The 24,216-nt window shown below is 39.6% G+C and overlaps 1 protein-coding gene across 1 annotated transcript in view; it reads left to right on the forward strand.

Annotated features, from left to right (window-relative positions):
• CAMK4 (calcium/calmodulin dependent protein kinase IV) overlaps positions 1 to 24,216 on the forward strand; it is a 267,538-nt gene that overhangs the window by 231,822 nt on the left and 11,500 nt on the right. The window contains exons 9-11 of the mRNA XM_055298362.2: positions 8,722 to 8,797; positions 13,762 to 13,888; positions 18,144 to 18,296. Of these exons, the coding sequence (XP_055154337.1) occupies positions 8,722 to 8,797; positions 13,762 to 13,888; positions 18,144 to 18,296 (356 nt within the window). The remainder of the gene's footprint in view (positions 1 to 8,721; positions 8,798 to 13,761; positions 13,889 to 18,143; positions 18,297 to 24,216) is intronic.

The raw sequence follows: 24,216 nt of genomic DNA on the forward strand, positions 1-24,216 counted from the left end.
GAAATAATCTTAATAGCTGTGTATTCTATGGAAGTGGGCATCGAAAATGATTTATAGTCTAGGGACCTGAAAGTTAAGAATTACCATTACATTAAAAGACTGTATCTAAACTCAAAGAGAACATGAGAAGTCAGGAGAGGACAGTGGGGACAATCTCTTGAGATTTGATTTTATCAGCCATCTCAAGCCAAAATATATTTGGTTAACTTTGATTTAAGTAAGTGGTTGCCATAATCCTCAACTTAGTTTACATGTATAGAATACACAGACAGTTTTCTGGTGATATTATTTAATACCACACACTATGTATTTAATGGGTGATATAAAAAACTTACCAGGAGTCTTCCTTCTCTTTCCTTGCTGATAGCCTTGGATCCTGAGTGATGAGTCAATCGGCTTTTGTGAACACTCCAAAACCAAGGAGATAGCCCCTACTATCGCTGACAGCTTTAGTTGTTAGAATATTGTCCTGTATATTGAGCCAGAAATCTGTGCCTTGCAACATCCACTCACAATTCCTAATTCTCCCTAGTGGAGTTTCCTCTACTGTTTGAATTTCTGTAAATAATAAATGTTCCTTCTCTTCTCTCTGGCCTACTAATGGTGGTGTTGCCTAAGGATCAGTCTGGATAGCACTTAAGGCAGTGCTAAGAGGCAAATTCATAGCCTTACATCCCTACATCAAAAAGTTTGAAAGAGCACAAATAGACAATCTAAGGTCAAACCCCAAGGAACTAGAGAAACAAGAACAAACCCAGCTCAAACCCAGCAGAAAAAAAGAAATAACTAAGATTAGAGCACAGCTAAATGAAATGGAAACAAACCAAAAAAATTACAAAAACAAATGAAACTAAAAGCTAGTTCTTTAATAACAAAAAAGGATAGATCATTAGCAAGATTGACCAAGAAAAGAAGAGAGAAGATCCAAATAAGCTCAGTTTGAAACAAAACAGGAGATATTACAACCAATACCACAGAAATGCAAAAGATCATTCAGGGCTACGGTGAACACCTTTATGTGCATAAACTAGAAAACCTAGAGGAGATGGATAAATTCTTGGAAATAAACCACCCTCTTAGATTAAACCAGGAAGAAATAGAAACTCTGAACAGACCAATAAGAAGCAGCAAGATTGAAACGGTAATTTTAGAAATTGCCAACAAAAAAGTCCAAGACCAGATGGATTCACAGCTGAATTCTATCAAACATTCAAAGAAGAATTGGGACCAATCCTATTGACACTATTCCAAAAGATAAAGAGGGAATCCTCCCTAAATCATTCTATGAAGCCAGTGTCACCCTAATACCAAAACCAGGAAAGGACATAACCAAAAAGAAAACATCAATATTCCTGATGAATATAGAAGCAAAAATCCTTAACAAAATACCAGCTAACTGAATTCAATGGCATATCAAAAAGATAATCCACCATGATCAAGTGGGTTTCATACCAGGGATGCAGGGATGGTTTAACATATGCAAGTCAATAAATGTGATACACCACATAAACAGAATTAAAAACAAAAATCACATGCTCATCTCAATAGACCCAGGAAAAGCATCTGACAAAATCTAGCAATGCTTTGTGATTAAAACTATCAGCAAAATCAGCATAGGAGGGTCATACCTTTGTATAATAAGACTCATCTATGACAAACTCAAAGCTAACATAACACCAAATGGGGAAAAGTTGAAAACATTCCCCCTGAGAAGTGGAGCAAGACAAAGATGCCCACTGTCACCACTTCTATTCAACATAGTACTGAAAGGCCTAGCCAGAGCAATCAAACAAGAGTAAGAAAGAAAAGGCATCCAAATCGGTAATGAGGAAGTCAAACTGTCAGTTTGCTGGTGATATCATTGCATACCTACAAAACCCTAAAGACTCCTGCAAAAAGCTCCTAGATCTGATAAACGAATTCAGCAAAATTTCAGGATACAAAATTAATGTACACAAATCAGTAGCACTGCTATACACCAACAGCAATCAAGATGAGAATCAAATAAAGAACTCAGCCCCTTTTACAATAGCTGCAAAAAATTAAAATACTTAGGAACAAACCTAACCAAGGACATGAAAGACCTCTCTATGAGGAATTCTATAAAGCACTGCTGAAGGAAATTATAGATGACACAAACGAATGGAAACATGTCCCATGCTCATGGATGAGTAGAATCAATATTGTGAAAATGACCATACTGCCAAAGCAATCTACAAATTCAATACAATTCCCATCAAAATACCACCATCATTTATCACAGAGTTAGAAAAAACTATTCTAAAATTCATATGGAACCACAAAAGAGCCTGCATAGCCAAAGCAAGACTAAGCAAAAAGAACAAATCTGGAGGCATCACATTACCTGACTTTATACTGTAAGGCCATAGTCACCAAAACAACATGGTACTGGTATAAAAATAGGCACATAGCTCGATGGAACAGAATAGAGAACCCAGAAATAAAGCCAAATACTTACAGTCACTGATCTTTGACAAAGCAAACAAAAACAAAGCGGGGAAAGGATCCCCTATTAGACAAATGGTGATGGGATAATTGGCAAGCCACATGTATAAGAATGAAACTGGATTCTCATCCCTCACCTTATACAAAAATCAACTCAAGATGTAACAAGGACTTAAATCTAAGACCTAACACCATAAAAATTATAGAAGATAAATCAGAAAAACCCTCCTGTAAATTAGCTTAGGCAAAGACTTCATGACCAAGAACCTAAAAGCAAATGCAACTTTGTTTTTACAAAGATAAATATATGGGACTTAATTAAACTAAAAAGTTTCTGCACAGCAAAAAAAAAAAAAAAAAAAAAAAAACAGCAGAGTAAACAGACAACCCACAGAGTGGGAGAAAATCTTCACAATCTATACATCTGACAAAAGACTAATATCCAGAATCTACAAGGAACTCATACAAATCAGCAAGAGAAAAACAAACAATCCCATCAAAAAGTGGGCTAAGGACATGAATAGACAATTCTCAAAAGAAGATATACAAATGGCCAACAAACATATGAAAAAAATGCCCAGCATCACTAATGATCAGGGAAATGCAAATCAACACCACAATGCAATGCCACCTTACTCCTGCAAGACTGGCCATAATCAAAAAATAAAAAAAAATACATGTTGGTGTGGATGTGGTAAAAAGGGAACACTTCTAAGCTGTTGGTGGGAGTGTAAACTAGTACAACCACTATGGAAAACAGTGTGGAGATTCCTTAAAGAACTGAAAGTAGAATTACCATTTGATCCAGCCATCCCATTCCTGGATATCTACTCAGAGGAAAAGAAGTCATGTGAAAAAGAAACTTGCCCAAATGCCTATCAATCAATGAGTTGGTTGAGAAAATGTGATACACACACACACATGCACACATATACCATGGAATACTACTCAGCCATAAAAAGGAGTGAAATAATGACATTTGCAGCAACCTGGATGGAATTAGAGACCATTATTCTAAATGAACTAACTCAGGAATTAAAACCAAACATCATATGTTCTCCCTCAGAAGTGGGAGATAAGCTATTTGAATGCAAAGGCATACAAATGATACAAATGGACTTTGGGGACTCAGGGGAAAGGGTGGGAGGGGGGTGAGGGATAAAAAACTACACATTGGGTACAGTGTACAATGCTCAGGTGATGGGTGCACCAAAATCTCAGAAATCCCCACTAAAGAAATTTTCCATGTGACCAGACACCTCCTATTCTCCCCAAACTACTGGAAAAACAATAAAAATATCAAGAAAACTGTTTTATACCTTAAAATGATTTTCTTCTTCTATTTTGTTTGTTTTGATAATGAGGTAAGAAAAGATATGAAGGACAGCCAGAATGCTTATACCATTAAAAGATATATTAATTGATGTTTTTTCTTGAACTAAATTGAAAGTAGCCAACTTTCTTGCTCTAAGAAGATCACAAATTATTAGAATTACCTGCAAGGGCATTTGATACTTAGGAGACTTGAAGCTGGGGTGCTAGAGCCTGAACTTTATTATACAAAAATCTTCTGGCTCTTGGAAAGGGCCTATCTAGATTACTAGAGTGTGTTCTACTGGTTATGAACAAAGTCAATGCCATATTAACTAGTAATTTAAAATATTAGGCTGGGTACCGTGGCTCATGCCTGTAATTCCAGCACTTTGGGAGGCTGAGGCAGGTGGATCACAAGATCAGGAGTTCGAGCCCAGCCTGACCAACATGGTGAAACCCCATAGCTATTAAAAATACAAAAATTAGCTGGGCGTGGTGGTGCGTGCTTGTAATCCCAGCTACTCGGGAGGCGGAGGCAGGAGAATCGCTTGAACCCAGGAGGCAGAGGTTGCAGTGAGCCGAGATCGTGCCACTGTACTCCAGCCTGGGTGACAGAGCGAGACTCCGTCTCAACAACAACAACAACAAAAATTAGCTGGGCATGGTGGCAGGCACCTGTAATCCCAGCTACTCAGGAGGCTGAGGCACAAGAAGCACTTGAACCCAGGAGGCGGGGGTTGCAGTAAGCAGAGATCGTGCCATTGGGCTCTAGTCTGGGCAACAAGAGTGAAACTCCATCTAAAAAAAAAAAATATATATATATATATATATATTTGAAAGTTGAAAATGATATCTAATTGTGTCTAGGTGTTTTGACTTTGTTTCACCCCAATTTTTTATGATTTTCAAAATAAGTTATTTTAAAAACAATTATTTTTAAGATAAATTTATTATGGATGGCATAATAAATTTTTTTTGTCTGTTAACTTCACTGTGGGACTTTTAACTTTTTACATGGCAAGTTTACTCACATCGCAGTACAATGCTTCACAAAGAAATAAATTGCCTCTGGAGAGTAAGGTTGCACCCAGTGCTGTGACAGATCAGAATGTGCCATGTCAGGTATGAAACTCAGACTCCCTGTATAGTGGATCCAAAAAGCAGTTTGTGGCAAACTATTCATTTTCCTTAGAGTTCTTTGGCTGGGAGCTATTAGCAATGCCTAGAGAAAACATCTGACCCTTGCCAGTATGTGTCTCTGGCTTGCACAGGGTGGGAGGGTTGATTTCACTAGAGCCAACAGGATGAGTCCCCACAGGGCAGCATACACAGTAGCTGTTGTAACAGAAGAAATGAGAAATGCAACAGGTCTGCAGGTTAAAATGCTTGTTCTTGTCCTCTGTTCTTGTTGAATGATCAGTAACACATCCTTTACTAATAATATAATGGGTAGCAGGTTAAAACTCAAAGTTAACTTGGAAATCAGCTATTTGGATTCATTTACAGTTTAGAGGTAAAAAACCAAGATCCAGAAAATGTAAAAGACTCTCCCAACATATTTCTGTATTTATGTTTAAATGTCAGTATGGGGCTTGATAGCATATCAGACCAGATAAGATTCACTGATGTGAAGACCTGCATGGAGAAGGACTAATGCATGTTGAATATGCATGCTCGATATGTGTGCATTTGGCTTCTTGACTGGAATAGCTCCCAGAGACAAAAATAGGCAATAGCAGCCTTCCTGCAATGGCAGCATAATCTGAGTTCCCCTTTACAAGTGAAAGTTCTCTGTCAGGGCTGTTGGGCTCAAAGACACTTTCTGTGGGGTACAGCTTGCCCCAGAGAATGAAAGCTAACCTGACAGAGTGAATGATGGTAGTTGGTATCAGCCATGCATGTTTCTTAATTTTGTTAATTAAACCTTAAAAGAAAAGTTTTCTGGGAATAATTCATCTGTAGATTAAAAAAAGCTTTTTGGCTACAGGTACAGTTCCTTAGAGGGTGCATCTTACTGAATTGCTGTGTAGAGTGCTAGAATGCACACCCTCCTTTGACCGTACAGGTTCTTTAGCTCATATAGGGGGCACTTCAAAAAGTTTGTCAGAAAATGGTGACAATGATGAAAAAATACAAACTTTATATCTCAACATAAACTGCATCAAGGTCAAGACACTTTTGTAAGTGATACCACCCATTTAGTCTATCCCTAGAGAACTGAGGATCCTGGGAATTTAACCATGTCAATGCAGTCTTTTTTACATTATTAACTGAAAAAACAATAAGTGTTCCTTATAGAGATCGTAAGATAAGGAAACAAAAAGAAGTCAGAAGGAACCAAGTTACTACTGTAAGGTAGATGCCTGATGATTTTCTATTGAAAGTCTCACCAAATTGTCCTTGTTGGTAAGAGGAATGAGCTTGAGCATTTTTGTGGTGGAGAAGGATTCTCTGGTGAAGGTTTCATGGGAATTTTTCTGCTACAGCTTTGGCTAACTCTCAAAACAGTCTCATATGAAACACGTTATTTTTCTTTGGCCCTCCAGAAAGTCAACAGGCAAAATGCCTTGAGCATCAAAAAAAAAACATTGCCATGACACTTGCTCTTTACCAATCTGTTTTTGCTTAGCCTGGACCACTTCTACCTCTTGGTAGCCATTGCTTTGATTGTGCCTTGTCTTCAGGATTATACTGGTAAAGCCATGCTTTATCTCCTGTTACAATTCTTTGAAGAATCAGGCTCAGGATTTCAATCCCACTTGTTTAAAATTTCCATTGAAAGCTCTATTTTTATCTGCATCGATCTAGATGCAACAGTGTTGTCACCCATCGAGTGGAAACTTTGCTCAACTTTTAATTTTTCAGTCAGAATTGTGTAAGCAGAATTCATAGATGTCTGTGATGTTGGCTATTGTTTCTCCTGTTGCCAGTCCTCTTCAATTAGGCCATGAGCAAGATTAATTTTTTTCTCAAAACTTGATGTGGATGATCTGCCACTGTGGGCTTTGTGTTCAACATTGTCTTATCCCTTCTTAAAATGAGTTATCCACTTGTATACTGTTAATTTCTTTAGAACATTGTCCCCACAAACTTTTTATAAAGCCTCAGTGATTTTGCCATTCTTCCACCCAAGCTTTACCATAAATTTGATGTTTGTTCTTGCTTCAGTTTTAGCAGAATTCATGTTGCTCAGATAGAGGCTCTTTTCAAACCGAAGTCTTAGCCTTTTTAGTGTCTCAGACTAGATCCTGTTTGGACATGTTATGACAAGTTAGTGTAAGTTTATTTTGGTACAAAAAATTGTGAGGTTCATGCAAAACTTTTTATAATATGCATTTACCATGAACTTTTTGAAGACTTGTCATATTTTATGTAACCCAGCTTCTACAGGGAGATTGGAACATGATGAGAGCTAAGGCATAGTTTGGGAAGAGGTCAGTGGAACGCCCACAGTATTCCTTCCTGTATGGTAAATCCACAGTCCCATGAGGATAGCCTCCTTCCAGAGGTCACTTTTTTTCTTTCTTTTATTTATTTATTTTTTTGAGGCGGAGTCTTGTTCTGTTGCCCAGGTTGGAGTGCAGTGGCGCCATCTCTGCAACCTCCACCTCCTGGGTTCAAGCTATTCTCCTGCCTCAGCCTCACAAGTAGCTGGGATTACAGGCACCTACCATCATGCCTGGCTAATTTTTTTGTATTTTTAGTAGAGAAAGGGTTTCACCATGTTGGCCAGGCTGGACTTAAACTTCTGACCCCAGGTGATCCACCTGCCTCGATCTCCCAAAGTGCTAGGATTACGGGTGTGAGCCACTACGCCCAGCCCCAGAGCTCATCTTGATAGGCAACACTGAATGTGACATTTCCAGGCAGCATGGACAGAGAATCCTGTTTACTTGCATTCCAACCCCCCATCCCAGAGAATGGTGTGGTGTCCTCATCCCCAAGGCCTTCCTCAAGCAGCCATCAGCATTAATCAAGAAGCTCCTTCTTCAAGAACGCTGCTGGCACCTGCCGCACTTGTGTTCATAATCAAGAAAGGCCACTCTGGACAATAGGCCTGAGCTCTATTTTCTCCATAGGTGGTGGGGCTCTCACTTTCCCTTTTCTTCTGTTGCTAATTAGGCAAACAAATAACACCCTTACTACTCAGGGAAAGTGCCTGGATCCAGTTAATTACCCATTTTCACAAATCTAAGGTAATAAAAATATAAAAGATACTGCTATTCTCCACACCAGGGCTATTTTATGGCTGAGAAAGCCTTCCTTTTTCACAACAGCAGGCAGAACTAATACAAGCTGCCTCATTGTGCACAAATAAGTTCCCCTTTCTCAGTTCATGACCTGAAGCTGATTGGGATCAGCTGCTCTCTGGAGACCTACATGCATCTCTCAATGCCAGGACATGTGCCAGGACACCTCCTAGCTCCTGCTGCAACTGTCCAGACTAGATACTTGTCAACCCTCCTCACCATCTGCGCTGGTTCCCACCCTGCACACTGTCAGACCCACACACTTGCTGACACACCATGCGCCCAGCAGGTCTAGGTCTTAAGGCAGCATACTTGTGACTTTTTTCTCCCTTATTATGCTTAACTTTCATTTCTTTCTTTTCTATGTACAAAGCTCCCTTTGAAGTACTGCATTTTTGTAGCAGACATACAGCTCTATCTACTTGATTTGAATAGTATCATGATATTCTGACATAGAATATTAAAGTTAATAGTGTTATTTTATGCATCCCAAACACAGATGCACTATAATCTCTCCTACTAAAATAGACATAAGTATTTATAGCTTCATACTATGGTTTGGGGAGAGAAGATTGGTTATAAAACTGATCAGAAATTTTTTTTGATCAGTTTGTTTCTTTCCCATTGCTTGATATTAAAATATAAATATTGACTAAGCTCTAATTTAACACAATTTTCACTTTTTCTGCAGCACCTGAAATTCTTAGAGGTTGTGCCTATGGACCTGAGGTGGACATGTGGTCTGTAGGAATAATCACCTACATCTTGTAAGTGAAGAAAAGCAATATTTATGTAAACTATTCACCTTTCTGTGACATTTTCTAGATACCTCTAATTCTCATAAAAACCATAAAGATTACTTTTTGCCTTTTTGTGATTTTCTGTTACATACTAAATGCAGTTAGTGATAGAATTTCCTGAAAATGAACATTGCTTTTTATTTTGTAATTTTCTTGAGACTGGAGTTCTTGTCCAGGGCTCTCCTATGTCTATATCCACTATGTAATGTACAGCAGATTTAGGGAACAATTTACTACTTGACAATAGTAAAGAATATGAGCCCAAGACCACCTGTGTAAACTTGCTCTTATTTTACTCATTTGCATCTCATATAAAATTGTTAGACTTAGTCCTTTTAAAAGGGCAAATGACTATTTAATTTCTTAAGCAATTCCAAACTGGTATGTTTCTTATCAGGAATATTTTAAATGCATTTTTAGCTATCAATTTTGTTTCTTATTTATGTTAGGTTTTCAAGGGTCTTAAATTTAACACCCTACACAAATTTCTTGGGGAAAATAATGAGTGAAATATTTTAATCCCTGGTATCCCTAAATCCATTCCTGAGCTCCTGTCTGATAAGAAATAAGGAGTTTCATGAAATTTGCCAAAGACATGGTGGAACTGCAGGTGGTGATGAAAAAAATCAACCAAATAGAAGAGCGTCTGAGAAGGAAGAATACTGTAGAACAACTAGAAAATAAGATACCGATGCTTTCAAGAGTTTAGTTCAAAACAAGGAGACTTAGTTGCCATTTAGAGAGTACAACAAAGTTAGTTGTTGGAATGCATAATATTCTAATTTAGAGAAATTTTGAAGGGTTTGAAAGTAGGTATACTAGTCTACCTGGGCTGACATAACCAAATATATAGACTGGGTGGCTTAAATAACAGAAAGTTATTTTCTCACAGGTTTGGGGGGCTGGAAGTCCAAGACCAGGGTGTCAGCACAGTCAGCTTCTGCTGAGGGCCGTCTCCTGACTTGCAGATGGCCACCCTCTCACGGTGTCCTCACATGGTGGGGAGAAAGAGAGAGCAAGCTCTGTGGATTCTTTTCTTATGAGGGGACTAATCCCATGAGGAAGACCCCACTCTCATGACCTCATTGAAACCGGATTGCCTCCCAAGGGCTTCATCTCCAAATACTATCTCACTGGGAGCTGGGGCATCAACATATGGATTTTAGAGTTGGAGGGGGAATACAGTTCAGTCCATAGCAGAATGCTTTTAATGAAAGTTGTTTTTAAGTTAATAGTGATCTTAAAAAATTCAATGTCCAGGTGATATGGACTAGGAATGGGCTAACTGTGGTAGGGCCCAAAGCACGTTAGCAAACTCTAAGTTTACCTGATATACAATGGTTGATGGCCAAGACAAAAAGGTTTAACAAGCAACTGATAAAATAGCCATCCACTAGTATGTAATACAAAAAGATATTTTGTGTGCTCAATTCCTTGTGTCTTTAGAAAAGCTTGAGAGGGGCCAGGCACAGTGGCTCACACCTGTAATCCCAGCACTTCGGGAGGCCGAGACAGGTGGATCCATGAGGTCAGGAGATCGAGACCATCCTGGCTAACATGGTGAAACCTCATCACTACTAAAAATATAAAAAATTAGCAGGGTGTGGTAGTGGGTGCCTGTAGTAACAGCTATTCGGGAGGCTGAGGCAGGAGAATGGCGTGAACCCAGGAGGCGGAGGTTGCAGTGAGCCGAGATCATGCCACTGCTCTCCAGCCTGGGTGACAGAACTCCGACTCAAAAACAAAAACAAAACAAAACAAAAGAAAAAGAAAAGCTTGAGAGGAATTTGGAGAGGTAAAGAATCGTGTTTTTGTCCCCAAAATGTAGGTTTGCCCCTAAAGTATAAATATACCTAATTTATGTACCAATGTACCAAGAATTGGAAGGTACATTGTTGAAATGTACTGGGAGGCATTAAGTATTAATGATATGAAAGAACTTGGAGAGATGGAAGTAGGAAATTAAGTTACATTTACCCAGAAAAATTGGAATGTGGAATGCATAAAACTTAATGATATTACTGACATGGGAAAATGAAGGGAAAAATATAATTACTTGAGAAATATTTTATTGTAACCCTGAAGATAGTTCTAAAAATCTGTCCTATCCTCTAGTCCATTACCAAATTATACAAACTATTTTATATATTTCTTTTATCTTTATACATTTAAGGTAATTAATTAATAGGTTTAGTTGAAAGTAAGAGTGGTAGCCTCCAAAATGAAAATAACAGTGCTGCTTACAACTAATATTCTTTAGTTTTTGGCTAACTTCTGTCAGGCCCTAAGCCTGAGGACGTTTTATTTACTCTGTAGTTCTTTAATAATTGGTGAAGTCCACTGGCACGGTCAACTGGCACATTTTCTCTAGTGGGTTGTGCAACTTGATCTCTGTATCTTCTTCATTAGATTGATTTAATGTACACTTAGTGGCCTGCTGGGCACCTGAGATTATGACCTCTAACATCTCACTCATTTCACCAGAGTGGCTTGGAGACAGACAGAGTAGAGTACAGAAGTAACCAAATGAAGAATTAGAACTAAAGTTCCATTTTGTTAATGCTTCCTGGGAAAGTAAATCTTACAATGAAGCTACATTAAAAGCTTCAGTCAGATTCTTTCTTCTGTCTTCCAAATGTTGAGGCATTTGCTTTACCGATACTTGTCTGTATGTACATAAACTCTGGGGCTGTTTTTTTTTTTTAATAAAGCCGTGAATAGGCATTGGATTCTTCCTATCAGTGTAAAGAATTCTGTTACCTCTTTTGTCCCTCTTCTTGTGGCTACTGCTGCATTTTAACTTCACTCTTTGCTTCTTTTTTTTTTTTTTTTTTTTGTGTGTGTGTGTGTGTGTGTGTGTTTTGAGATGAAGTCTTGCTCTGTCTCCCAGGCTAGAGTGCAGTGGCACAATCTTGGCTCACTGCAACCTCCGCCTTGGGTTCAAGCGATTCTTCTGCTCCAGCCCCCCGAGTACCTGGGATTACAAGCTCATGCCACCATGCCCAGCTAATTTTTTGTATTTTTAGTAGAGATAGGGTTTCACCATGCTGGCCAGCCTGGTCTCAAACTCCTGACCTCGGGTTCCACCTGCCTCAGCCTCCCAAAGTGCTGGGATTACAAGTGTCACCCACCGCGCCTGGCCCACTCTTTCCTTCTTAAGAGTTCTAGCGTGTCGCCACCAGGCTATTGATATGGCCTTGCTATTTCTAAGAATGCCATTAGGCTGAAAATGAAGGCCATGCTATTTTTTCTCCCAGGAATTCTCGTATCTTTACCTTTTATACCTAAACCCTCTGCCTCTACAGACAAAAGCTGCAGGGCTGGGCCTTATGATGTGATCAGCAATCAGATAACATCAGAGATTCAAACTCTCTCCTTCAGCTTTCAACACTACAGTTCTGCCCTAAGGCTCGAAGTTGACACCTTTTACCTCTGTAACCAAAGCAAAAAGTCACTGATAGGATTGAAATGAGAGAAAAGGCATTTGAGCACTATAACCCTTCAGTGATCATTTTTGTGTCTAGATTTTCAGAAGGGGAAATATAAGGAAACTCCCAAACTAAGTCTAGAAAGCTGGCTCATTTCTCCATGACTAACTGCAACAGGCCATAGGTTTCTAGTGTTGTGGAGAGCAGGGCAGGGCAGGCAAGGCCAGACTCTCTCATTGTCAAGGTGAGGACGTGTGTCCCATCTCACCTTAGGCTGCTCTTCCACAGGCGGGTCAGGAGCGGGATTCTCTGTGCAGACTTCTCAGTAGGGAAGGGGAGAATGCATTGGCCCAGGCCTCTGCACTGTCAGGCCTTGCATTTTTCTCACTGTCTCCAGAATATCTGGAAGAGACAAATATTCCCATTGGGACATTCTGTGAGCAAAAGGACATATGAAACTGCTTCTTTCTAAAAACTCATTGTATTAGGATGCACTTTAATTTTTCATGCTATGTACCGACCTGGCCAGCTTGAGTGAAGCCTTTGGGAAGATGTCTTTTATTCATCCTCCCTCCCACCCTCATTTTTTTTCACATGGAACACATGCAACACATGCCCTGGCATGGGCTTTTTTAAGCAGTTCTGTCTTGGTCCCTACTGATTTTAGAACTTCCACCCGTCTATAAACAGTGGATGCTTGGTGGTCCCAAACAACTCGCTTTTCCTTTCTCTCTTGTTAAGATGCCCAAGAGAGTTCTCTGTCCCTTTTATCCCACTTTTCCCATTCATTTTTAAGTTGACTGCATAGTAGAAAATGATACAAAGAATGAGGTAAATTGAGGGTGCTCATCTCTTTGGCTGCATCTGGTGACTATGTTAATCTTATACATCTTTTAAGGTCATTCCCTGACAATAGTTTCAGTTTCTGTCTTTGTTCACTCTGAAATCCAAACTGGAATGGAATGGAAATATCATAAAGCTTTACTCATTTCTATGGAGGATTTCATATAATAGGGCAGAATAAAAATAAGTGAAAATTTCTAATTTCCACTTGTTAATTTCTTTACTCTCAAAATCCCAGCCCTTCCCTTTCATACTAAATTGGAAGTCTGTTCTATCTCTGTCTGCCTGTCTGTCTGTCTTCTCAATACCTGTCAAAAAATCCATGGAAAGGCTTTAGCATAATGTCTGTAATGTTAGCTATTATTATTATTGTTCTTCTGTATAATAATAATATTATTACACAATAATTATAATTATTATTATAGCTTTTTGTAGAAATCCTAAGTTGGTTTTATATTAATTCCTACTTTCTGAGGACTTGATTGTGTGTTTACACTATAAATAGTGAATTATAATAAGGCAATTGCATACTTAAGCTGAGTAGACTTGCTTCCATAGCAGGAAGCAGTGAAAAAGAACAGTCCTGAATTCCTACAGAAATTTGATGAAATATACTTGAGCTTTTAAAGACATTTTATTCTCTATATTTTGTTCCTCTAGACTTTGTGGATTTGAACCATTCTATGATGAAAGAGGCGATCAGTTCATGTTCAGGAGAATTCTGAATTGTGAATATTACTTTATCTCCCCCTGGTGGGATGAAGTATCTCTAAATGCCAAGGACTTGGTAAGTGTAACCAAAACAAAATGAAACAAAATGAAATAAATTTATTTTTACGAATTAATGGGCAGTACAATTTTTTAAAATTTTACCCTTATTAATGCCATATTTTCTTTCCATTTTAAAGTATTTTTAATAAAATTAGTTCATTAATACATTTTCCTTAGAGAATAAAAACTAGGTATGTTTTTGACTCATCACTAGTTGAATTTTCATAAACTACCATTACTACAATATTAATGAGCTTTTACTACCTGATAAGTATAAAAACCTTGCTTATGAAGAAAGCTGTGCTGGGTGAATTCAAACACAATTTACACAGAATTCTGTTTTAACATGGCTTGCAGTTGCCTAGAATTTAGATAAACTTCATTTCTTTTTTGTTTGTTTGTTTTTGAGACAAGGTCTCACTGTCACCTAGGCTGGAATGTAATGGCATGATCATGGCTCACTGCAGCCTCCAACTCCTGGGCTTAAGCAATCCTCCCACCTCAACCTCCTGAGTAGCTGGGACACAGGTGCATGCCACCACACCCAGCTAATTTTTAAAAGTTTTTTGAAACATGGGGTCTTGCTATGTTGCCCAGGCTGGTCTCAAACTCCTGCCCTCAGGCGATCCTCCCACTGTGGCCTCCCAAAGTGCTGGAATTACAGGTGTGAGCCACTGCACCCAGGCTAGATATACTTCAAGTAAAACAATATTGCTCCCTGAAATTTCATCAAATTTATTAAAATATCCTGATAGTAACATAAGTCCCATTATGCATCGTTGGCATTATAAAAATGTTCTGTGTTAATAGTTCATTTTGTTTGTTTGTTTTTACATTGCTTCTCACTTAAGTTAATATTGACATTTGTTTGCATTCAGGAAATCCATACCTTCTGGGGAGGTCACTCACCTCTTATAAAATAAAGAGGATGCTAACATGAGATTGAAACATTTCTCATCAATCCACTAGAGAACAATCACACAGACATAATCAAAAGCTGACTTTTGAATCATAGAAGGTTAGATGTAGAAGAGGTCTTAGGAGGCATCTAGTCCTCCTCTCATTTTAAAGATGAGAATGCTAAAGACCAGAGAGGTGAAATGACTGCTAAGGTCACACAGCTTCCCAGCAGAAAGACATTATTAGGGCTGATCCAGTTGTCCAGACTCCCTTTCCTGTGCTCTTTTTTCTTCAAGCATTTCTTCCTTACCCTCTGTGTTCCTTCATGGAACAGATTCCCTAAGGCTCATGGCTTTTCCAGCATGACTGGGAAGAGAAAGTCAGTGTGTGTGATGTGTGATGTATAGATATGTCATTGCAAATCCTTCCTCAAGTCATACCCCATGCTCCTAAACACCCCTTGAATCCATCCAGTTCTCGCCTCCGGACCACTGCCCCAACCTCCTGTCTGATCTCCCTGCCTCTTCTCATGCCTTTCTCAAATACAGTCTGCACAAGATCCAGAGGGATGGTCTTATAAATAAATCGCATCATGTCCTTGACCTGCTTTAAGAATCTTAGGATAAAATCCAAAACCCATAACAAGATCTACAGGACGCTGCCTGGTCTGGGGCCTGCCACTCTCTCCTATGCCATCACTCACTTCACATCTCTCTCCTTTGATCACTTTTCACTGTAGTGCACCACACTTCTAGTTTCTCATCAGCATAGCTCAGGATATTGCCATGGCTCTTTCTTCTGCTCTGTAATGTTCTTTCTTCCTCCCCACCTTCTTCTCCATTACACATACGCATGTACACACACACACACGCGCGCACACACACACACCCCTGGGTAACACTTATTCTCAAGCCCTAGCTGCCGCTAGACATCCTTTGGGAGGCATAGTCGGCCTTCCCCTTCAGTCCCTCCCACCTACAGTTGGTTCCTTCTGCCAAAATCTTCCTTTACCCCCTGCACTCCCCAGTTCATAACAGTCATCACTTATATATTTAATAGTCCTCCCTAATTAGATTTTAAGCTCTGGGTCAGGACAAAGCATGTGTACCCAGACCTTACAGCCTCATAGGCATATAGGACAGACTCAGTAAATGTTTATTGGATGAAACAATGGATCCGGAAGTACACCATGAAGTTTCAGAGTCTGACACACCTCGATTTAAGTGCCCCCTTTGTCATGTCCTGGAAGTGTAACCTTGGGCTCATGATCTAACCTTGCTGTGCTTTAGTTTTCTCATCTAGGATGATAATTGTACCTATCTCTAGGTTGTTGTGAGAATTAAGGAAGATAATGTATATTAAGTAACTAATATCAACTAACTTAATAATAGTACTCTTATTTAGCCCTTAATAAATATTAAGTGAATAAAAGGGTTAGCTTTGATGTTCCTTCATTCGGCTAGATCCCATGTTAGTTTATCACTGCTTAAAACTTCAGAACTGGAAGAATCCTTGAGCTCCATAAATGTATACTCACTAGCAAAACCCACATCTGTTGTGTCATCGGCAGAGACTAAGTGCTGAGGAGTTGGGGAATTGGATGTAAGGGGTACTGCAGGGTAATGGCAAAGCTTTGAGTGTGATTCTGACCTTCAGAAAGTTTCCTAATAATTCAGTTAGGATTGTTATCAATATCTTCAAATGTAAAGATTAACAATGGTGTATGTAAATTTTTGGTGCACATTGACTTTCAATAAATTCTTTGTATTTTTGTGAGGAAGATAGTAATGAGGAGGGAGAAGAGAAAAATGATTGGAAAATAAAAAGAAAATACCTAATTGTCAAAAATGTTGTAAGGATTAGGGCTCATTTGCATAAAATTATTAGTAGTCCTGTTCAACGGATAATAGCCATGACTACTATCAGATTTTTATTTACTACCATGCCTCCTTTCTCTTAACCATCCTACCTTCCTCCATGTCCTCTCAGATTTTAAACCTAAAAAGCCTCATGTCTCTGCCCACTACAAATCTAGCCCAAACACGCATTCTTTTGCAGAAAGGAAGTGAAGAGAGAACCAGATAGTATTTATTCCTCATTTGACTTGCCGCCTGATTTCCTTAGCCTATGTTCACGTCTCCTTAGGTAATTAGAGTTAGAAAAGACTTGAGACCTACAATCATTCAAAGCTCCTTATTTTACACATGACCAGGCCAAGGTACAGAGAGATTGACCACCTTGGAGACATCATGCTGTAGTGGCCACAGGATGCGCTCTGACATACACAGACCTGAGTTTAAATACAGGCTTCATCAATTCCAAATTGACTGACCTGAGACAAGTCACTAAATCTTTCTGAGCTTCCCTGCTTCCCTGCTTCCCTCATTTATGAATTGGCACCAGTAGTTCCAAATGATAAGGCTACTAAAAGATTACGTGAGTTTTTAAAAAGTTATATATGCATCTAAGAAGCAATTACAAAGGAATTAAAGTGGAAATAAGATTCTGTAAGGAAAGGGCCTGAGGGGGTGTCCACAGGCAATTTATATATTTGTTTATATCTAGGGCCACAAAAGTAGCAAGTGGCATCACCAGGACTTGAACACACTTCCTGACTCCCAATAGTCTCTACCTCATATCAGGTCACCCCTACTAAGCCCAGGACTGTGGATTATTTTATTTGCTGACCTTCCTGGCAATTTATTGACTGCCCATCCTCACAAGCAGGAGTAAACCTCCCAAGAATGGGCTGCCATTGATTGGATTCCATTCTTTAAGCAAATCATGCCCTCAAGCCACTGACTTCTTGGATTATAAAATGATTTTTAAACTCTGGGCTTAGTCCTTCAAGTACCCTCAAGGGGTTAGAAAGAACTATAAACCCCAAGATAGAAACATAAGGTAGTATTCCGTAAGTGCTGGGATACTCTCCCTTTTGTTCGCCATTTAATCCCCACAGAAAGAATGATGATGCATGAATGATTCCATTCTGTTACCATAGAGATGTACTTTAAGTTCTGAATTCTAGGTGATTGTGAAGCACAGCCCAGAATTATTTTGCTGGTTCTGCCTTCAAAGAACTTCCAGTCCACAGGCAAGTGAGGAGCTGTTTCTTGACTTCTGTTAGAAAGCCGTCTGCCACTTTGGGGGTCTCAGGTGGTACATGGCCCTGTCTTCTCATACGCCCTCAGCTACTGCTACCTGAAGCTGTTCCTACCTACAGTGGCCCCTGAGGACTTAAACAATTTTTCTCTAACATATATGTAGTGGTACTGCCGGGAAATGGAATAAGACCTGTAAGTTTGTAAGCTGAGGGCAAGCCCAGGTCATCCTAAAAACCTCGCTAAGTTTATGGTTCTTTATTATTTCAGGTCAGAAAATTAATCATTTTGGATCCAAAGAAACGGCTGACTACCTTTCAAGCTCTCCAGCATCCGTGGGTCACAGGTAAAGCAGCCAATTTTGTACACATGGATACCGCTCAAAAGAAGCTCCAAGAATTCAATGCCCGGCGTAAGCTTAAGGTAAGATAGCATATATTTTGTTTTGTTTTGTTTTGTTTTCAAAAAATTTATCTCATCTTGATCTATCAATAACAGTTCTACCATTCTTCATCTAATGCGATTATCTATTTCTTTTTTTTTTTTTGGTCCAACTTTATTGTTCCTGAAAAATTAGTATAATCTTTTATTACTATTATTATTATTATTATACTTTAGGTTATAGGCTACGTGTGCACAATGTGCAGGTTTGTTACACATGTATCCATGTGCCATGTTGTTTTGCTGCACCGATTAACTTGTCATTTACCATTAGGTATATCTCCTAATGCTATCCCTCCCCCCTCCCCCCACCCCACAACAGTACCCAGTGTGTGATGTTCCCCTTCCTGTGTCTATGAGTTCTCATTGTTCAATTCCCACCTATGAGTGAGAACATGCGGTGTTTGGTTTTTTGTCCTTGCGATAGTTTACTGAGAATGATGTTTTCCAGTTTCATCCATGTCCCTACAAAGGACGTGAACTCATCATTTTTTATGGCTGCATAGTATTCCATGGTGTATATGTGCCACATTTTCTTAATCCAGTCTATCGTTGTTGGACATTTGGGTTGGTTCCGAGTCTTTGCTATTGTGAATAGTGCCGCAATAAACATACGTGTGCATATGTCTTTATAGCAGCATGATTTATAATCCTTTGGGTATATACCCAGTAATGGGATGGCTGGGTCAAATGGTATTTCTAGTTCTAGATCTCTGAGGAATCGCCACACTGACTTTCACAATGGTTGAACTAGTTGACAGTCCCACCAACAGTGTAAAAGTGTTCCTATTTCTCCACATCCTCTCCAGTACCTGTTGTTTCCTGACTTTTTAATGATGGCCATTCTAACTGGTGTGAGATGGTATCTCGTTGTGGTTTTGATTTGCATTGCTCTGATGGCCAGTGATGATAAGCATTTTTTCATGTGTTTTTTGGCTGCATAAATGTCTTCTTTTGAGAAGTGTCTGTTCATATCCTTCGCCCACTTTTTGATGGGGTTGTTTGTTTTTTCTTGTAAATTTATTTGAGTTAATTGTAGATTCTGGATATTAGCCCTTTGTCAGATGAGTAGGTTGCAAAAATTTTCTCCCATTCTGTAGGTTGCCTGTTCACTCTGATGGTATTTTATTCTCTTTGAAGCAATTGTGAATGGGAGTTCACTCATGATTTGGCTCTCTGTTTGTCTGTGATTGGTGTACAAGAATGCTTGTGATTTTTGTACATTGATTTTGTATCCTGAGACTTTGCTGAAGTTGCTAATCAGCTTAAGGAGATTTTGGGCTGAGACAATGGGGTTTTCTAGATATACAATCATGTCATCTGCAGACAGGGACAATTTGACTTCCTCTTTTCCTAATTGAATACCCTTTATTTCCTTCTCCTGCCTGATTTCTCTGGCCAGAACTTCCAGCACTATGTTGAATAGGAGTGGTGAGAGAGGGCATCCCTGTCTTGTGCCAGTTTTCAAAGGGAATGCTTCCAGTTTTTGCCCATTCAGTATGATATTGGCCGTGGGTTTGTCATAGATAGCTCTTATTATTTTGAGATACGTCCCATCAATACCTAATTTATTGAGAGTTTTTAGCATGAAGGTTGTTGAATTTTGTCAAAGGCCTTTTCTGCACTATTGAGATAATCATGTGGTTTTTGTCTTTGGTTCTGTTTATATGCTGGATTACATTTATTGATTTGCATATGTTGAACCAGCCTTGCATCCCAGGGATGAAGCCCACTTGATCATGGTGTATAAGCTTTTTGATGTGCTGCTGGATTCGGTTTGCCAGTATTTTATTGAAGATTTTTGCATCAATGTTCATCAAGGATATTGGTCTGAAATTCTCTTTTTTGATTATGTCTCTGCCAGGCTTTGGTATCAGGATGATGCTGGCCTCATAAAATGTGTTAGGGAGGATTCCCTCTTTTTGTATCGATTGGAATAGTTTCAGAAGGAATGGTACCAGCTCCTCCTTGTACCTCTAGTAGAATTCGGCTGTGAATCCATCAGGTCCTGGACTCTTTTTGGTTGGTAAGCTATTGATTATTGCCACAATTTCAGAGCCTGTTACTGGTCTATTCAGAGATTCAACTTCTTCCTGGTTTAGTCTTGGGAGGGTGTATTTGTCGAGGAATTTATCCATTTCTTCTAGATTTTCTAGTTTATTTGCATAGAGGTGTTTGTAGTATTCACTGATGGTAGGTTGTATTTCTGTGGGATCGGTGGTGATATCCCCTTTTTTCATTTTTTATTGCATCTATTTGATTCTTCTCTCTTTTCTTCTTTATTAGTCTTGCTAGTGATCTATCAATTTTGTTGATCTTTTCAAAAAACCAGCTCCTGGATTCATTAATTTTTTGAAGGGTTTTTTGTGTCTCTATTTCCTTCAGTTCTGCTCTGATTTTAGTTATTTCTTGCCTTCTGCTAGCTTTTGAATGTGTTTGCTCTTGCTTTTCTAGTTCTTTTAATTGTGATGTGATGTTAGGGTGTCAATTTTGGATCTTTCCTGCTTTCTCTTGTGGGCATTTAGTGCTATAAATTTCCCTCTACACACTGCTTTGAATGTGTCCCAGAGATTCTGGTATGTTGTGTCTTTGTTCTCGTTGGTTTCAAAGAACATCTTTATTTCTGCCTTCATTTCATTAAGTACCCAGTAGTCATTCAAGAGCAGGTTGTTCAGTTTCCATGTAGTTGAGTGGTTTTGAGTGAGTTTCTTAATCCTGAGTTCTAGTTTGATTGCACTGTGGTCTGAGAGACAGTTTGTTATAATTTCTGTTCTTTCACATTTGCTGAGGAGAGCTTTACTTCCAACTATGTGGTCAATTTTGGAATAGGTGTGGTGTGGTGCTGAAAAAAAATGTATATTCTGTTGATTTGGGGTGGAGAGTTCTGTAGATGTCTATTAGGTCCACTTTGTGCAGAGCTGAGTTCAATTCCTGGATATCCTTGTTAACTTTCTGTCTCTTTGATCTGTCTAATGTTGACAGTGGGGTGTTAAAATCTCCCATTATTATTGTGTGGGAGTTTAAGTCCCTTTGTAGGTCACTCAGGACTTGCTTTATGAATCTGGGTGCTTCTGTGTTGGGTGCATATATATTTAGGATAGTTAGCTCTTCTTGTTGAATTGATCCCTTTACCATTATGTAATGGCCTTCTTTGTCTCTTTTGATCTTTGTTGGTTTAGAGTCTATTTTATCAGAGACTAGGATTGCAACCCCTGCCTTTTTTTGTTTTCCAGTTGCTTGATAGATCTTCCTCCATCCCTTTATTTTGAGTCTATGTGTGTCTCTGCACGTGAGATGGGTTTCCTGAATACAGCACACTGATGGGTCCTGACTCCTTATCCAGTTTGCCAGTCTGTGTCTTCTAATTGCAGCATTTAGCCCATTTACATTTAAAGTTAATATTGTTGTGTGTGAATGTGATCCTGTCATTATGATGTTAGTTGGTTATTTTGCTCGTTAGTTTATGCAGTTTCTTCCTAGCCTCAATGGTCTTTACAATTTGGCATGTTTTTGCAGTGGCTGGTACCGGTTGTTCCTTTCCATGTTTAGTGCTTCCTTCAGGAGCTCTTTTAGGGTAGGCCTGGTGGTGACAAAATCACTCAGCATTTGCTTGTTTGTAAAGTATTTTATTTCTCCTTCACTTATGAAGCTTAGTTTGGCTGGATATGAAATTCTGGGTTGAAAATTCTTTTCTTTAAGAATGTTGAATATCGGCCCCCACTCTCTTCTGGCTTGTAGAGTTCCTGCCGAGAGATCAGCTGTTAGTCTGATGGGCTTCCCTTTGTGGGTAACCCGACCTTTCTCTCTGGCTGCCCTTAACATTTTTTCCTTCATTTCAACTTTGGTGAATCTGACAATTATGTGTCTTGGAGTTGCTCTTCTCGAGGAGTATCTTTGTGGCATTCTCTGTATTTCCTGAATCTGAATATTGGCCTGCCTTGCTAGATTGGGGAAGTTCTCCTGGATAATATCTTGCAGAGTGTTTTCCAACTTGGTTCCATTCTGCCCGTCATTTTCAGGTACACCAATCAGACGTAGGTTTGGTCTTTTCACATAGTCCCAAATTTCTTGGAGGCTTTGTTCGTTTCTTTTTATTCTTTTTTCTCTAAACTTCCCTTCTTGCTTCATTTCATTCATTTCATCTTCCATCAGTGATACCCTTTCTTCCAGTTGATCGCATCTGCTACCGAGGCTTCTGCAATCTTCGCGTAGTTCTCGAAACTTGGCTTTCAGCTCCATCAGCTCCTTTAAGCCCTTCTCTCCATTGGTTATTCTAGTTATCCATTCATCTAATTTTTTTTCAAAGTTTTTAACTTCTTTGCTATTGTTTTGAATTTCCCCCCGTAGCTCGGAGTAGTTTGATCGTTTGAAGCCTTCTTCTCTCAACTTGTCAAAGTCATCCTCCTTCCAGCTTTGTTCTGTTGCTGGTGAGGAACTGAATTCCTTTGGAGGAGGAGAGGTGCTCTGCTTTTTAGAGTTTCCAGTTTTTCTGCTCTGTTTTTTCCCCATCTTTGTGGTTTTATCTACTTTTGCTCTTTGATGATGGTGATGTACAAATGGGTTTTTGGTGTGGATGTCCTCTCAGTTTGTTAGTTTTCCTTCTACCAGACAGGACCCTCAGCTGCAGGTCTGTTGGAGTTTGCTAGAGGTCCATTCCAGACCCTGTTTGGCTGGTTGTCAGCAGCAGTGGCTGCAGAACAGCGGATTTTCGTGAGACCACAAATTCAGCTGTCTGATAGTTCCTCTGGAAGTTTTGTCTCAGAGGAGTACCTGGCCGAGTGAGGTGTCAGTCTGTCCCTACTTGGGGGTGACTCCCAGTTAGGCTGCTCAGGGGTGAGGGACCCACTTTAGGAGGCAGTCTGTCCGTTCTCAGATCTCCAGCTGCGTGCTGGGAGAACCACTACTCTCTTCAAAGCCGTCAGTCAGACAGGGACATTTAAGTCTGCAGAGGTTCCTGCTGAATTTTTGTTTGTCTGTGCCCTGCCCCTAGAGGTGGAGCCTACAGAGGCAGGCAGGCCTCCTTGAGCTGTGGTGGGCTCCACCCAGTTCGAGCTTCCTGGCTGCTTTGTTTACCTAAGCAAGCCTGGGCAATGGCGGGTGCCCCTACCCCCGCCTTGCTGCCACCTTGCAGTTTGATCTCAGACTGCTGTGCTAGCAATCAGTGAGACTCCGTGGGTATAGGACCCTCTGAGCCAGGTGCAGGACACAATCTCCTGGTGTGCCGTTTTCCAGGCCCGTTGGAAAAGCACAGTATTAGGGTGGGACTGACCCGATTTTCCAGGTGCTGTCTGTTCCCCCTTGGTTTGACTAGGAAAGGGAACTCCCTGACCCCTTGCACTTCCCGGGCGAGGCAATGCCTCGCCCTGCTTCGGCTCGCGCACAGTGCGCTGCACCGACTGTCCTGCACCCACTGTTTGGCACTCCCTAGTGAGATGAACCTGGTACCTCAAATGGAAATGCAGAACTCACCAGTCTTCTGTGTCGCTCAGGCTGGGAGCTGTAGACTGGAGCTGTTCCTATTCGGCCATCTTGGCTCCACCCCCCTCACTATTATCTATTTCTTAAGGCACCAGGGAAAATCCTGCTTTGAAACTCCAATAAGGCTGACACAAAGCTACTTACGTTTTCATATACTCTCATAAGGAATACATGATTAATAAAGGGAAGTTTGTTATGTTGATATTTACATACCAAATATATTATTGCTGCTTCTCATCTAATTAAAGTGTACTGCTTAAACAGCATTGTTCAGGAAAAACTGATATTTATTCAGAAAGTTGTTTTCTTTCAGAATATGTAAAACTTGGGAAACAATTTTTGAAACTATATTTACTAGTATAGATAAATAATAACTTGACAAAAATGTAAAAATTTAAGTGATATAATGAATTACTTAACTAAA

Source organism: Symphalangus syndactylus, chromosome 11 (genome assembly GCF_028878055.3).
Source record: "Symphalangus syndactylus isolate Jambi chromosome 11, NHGRI_mSymSyn1-v2.1_pri, whole genome shotgun sequence".
Classification (NCBI taxonomy): Eukaryota; Metazoa; Chordata; class Mammalia; order Primates; family Hylobatidae; genus Symphalangus; species Symphalangus syndactylus.